Genomic DNA, 1527 nt, shown 5'->3' on the forward strand with positions numbered 1-1527 from the left:
TTTTTGTTGTGTATTAATAACATTCTCCTGTCTGTCTGTCTGTCTGTGATTGGTGACATTCTCCTGTCTGTCTGTTCTGTCCATCTGTCTGTGATTGATGACGTTCTCCTGTCTGTCTTTCTGTCTGTGATTGGTGACGTTCTCCTGTCTGTCTGTTCTGTCCGTCTGTCTGTGATTGGTGACGTTCTCCTGTCTGTCTGTTCTGTCTGTCTGTCTGTGATTGGTGACATTCTCCTGTCTGTCTGTCTGTCTGTGATTGGTGACATTCTCCTGTCTGTCTGTCTGTCTGTGATTGGTGACATTCTCCTGTCTGTCTGTCTGTCTGTGATTGGTGACATTCTCCTGTCTGTCTGTCTGTCTGTGATTGGTGACATTCTCCTGTCTGTCTGTCTGTCTGTGATTGGTGACGTTCTCCTGTCTGTCTGTTCTGTCTATGTGTCTCTGTCTCTCTCTCTCTCTGTGTCTCTGTCTCTCTCTGTGTCTCTGTCTCTCTCTCTGTGTCTCTGTCTCTCTCTCTCTGTGTCTCTGTCTCTGTGTCTCTGTCTCTCTCCAGTGGCTGTGGGATGCAGCATCATCTCTCTGTGTCTCTGTCTCTCTGTTTGTCTGCAGACGCATGTGGAGAATCTTCCTCGTCTGCAGCGTCTGTTTCTCAGCGCTAACAGCATCAGCAGGTAAGAGCCGCATTCATCCGCATGTGTTTAATCCCGTCCTGTCTGAGGACGCGTCGTGTCCTTGTACTGCAGCAGTGCGGGGCTGTGCGACACACACACACACGGGCTGAAGCGTTTCGACAGTCATCCAGTGTGTCTGATTCTGTAACCATGGGAACATGTTTTTGCTGTGTTGTCATGGTGGGAGTGCTGCGGTTGCTAAGGGAGCACTGCAGTATGATGTCTTGATGTGGTGTGACGGGTGTGTTTGTCCCTCATTACTGCTGTGTCATACTGCTGCATCCAGAGCCCTGTGTGTGTGTGTGTGTGTGTGTGTGTGTGTGTGTGGGCGGCTTACTGAGGGCCAAGGGGTCACGCTTTGTGTATTGTAAAAGTGAGTTACATTAATTTATGTATTCAGTTTTGGCCGGCGATATGGAAGCATGTTTCTGCCATGGAATGAAAAAAGAAAAAACGTGATTGCAACTTTTTATCACACAATTCTAAATTAATTTCTCGTAATTCAGAGTTTATATCTCACTTTTTCATGCAATTCTCACTTTTTTCCTCATGACTCTGAGTTTATATCTCACAATTCTGATGTTCTGTCTGTGATTGGTGACGTTCTCTTGTCTGTCTTTCTGTTTGTGATTGGTGACGTTCTCCTGTCTGTCTGTATTTCTGTCTGTCTGTCTGTGATTGGTGACATTCTCCTGTCTGTCTGTTCTGTCTGTCTGTCTGTCTGTGATTGGGTACGTTTTTCTGTCTGTCTGTTCTGTCTGTCTGTCTGTGATTGGTGCGGTTCTCCTGTCTGTCTGTTCTGTCTGTCTGTCTGTGATTGGTGACGTTCTCCTGTCTGTCTGTCTGTTCTGTCTGC

At 46.8% G+C, this 1527-nt stretch overlaps 1 protein-coding gene across 1 annotated transcript in view; it reads left to right on the forward strand.

Moving 5' to 3' along the window:
* Positions 1–1527, forward strand: part of lrrc49 (leucine rich repeat containing 49) — a 19256-nt gene that overhangs the window by 2546 nt on the left and 15183 nt on the right. The window contains exon 3 of the mRNA XM_016477130.1: positions 610–671. Within this exon, the coding sequence (XP_016332616.1) occupies positions 610–671 (62 nt within the window). The remainder of the gene's footprint in view (positions 1–609; positions 672–1527) is intronic.

Source organism: Sinocyclocheilus anshuiensis, unplaced genomic scaffold, assembly GCF_001515605.1.
Source record: "Sinocyclocheilus anshuiensis isolate Anshui unplaced genomic scaffold, SAMN03320099.WGS_v1.1 scaffold1182, whole genome shotgun sequence".
Lineage (NCBI taxonomy): Eukaryota > Metazoa > Chordata > Actinopteri > Cypriniformes > Cyprinidae > Sinocyclocheilus > Sinocyclocheilus anshuiensis.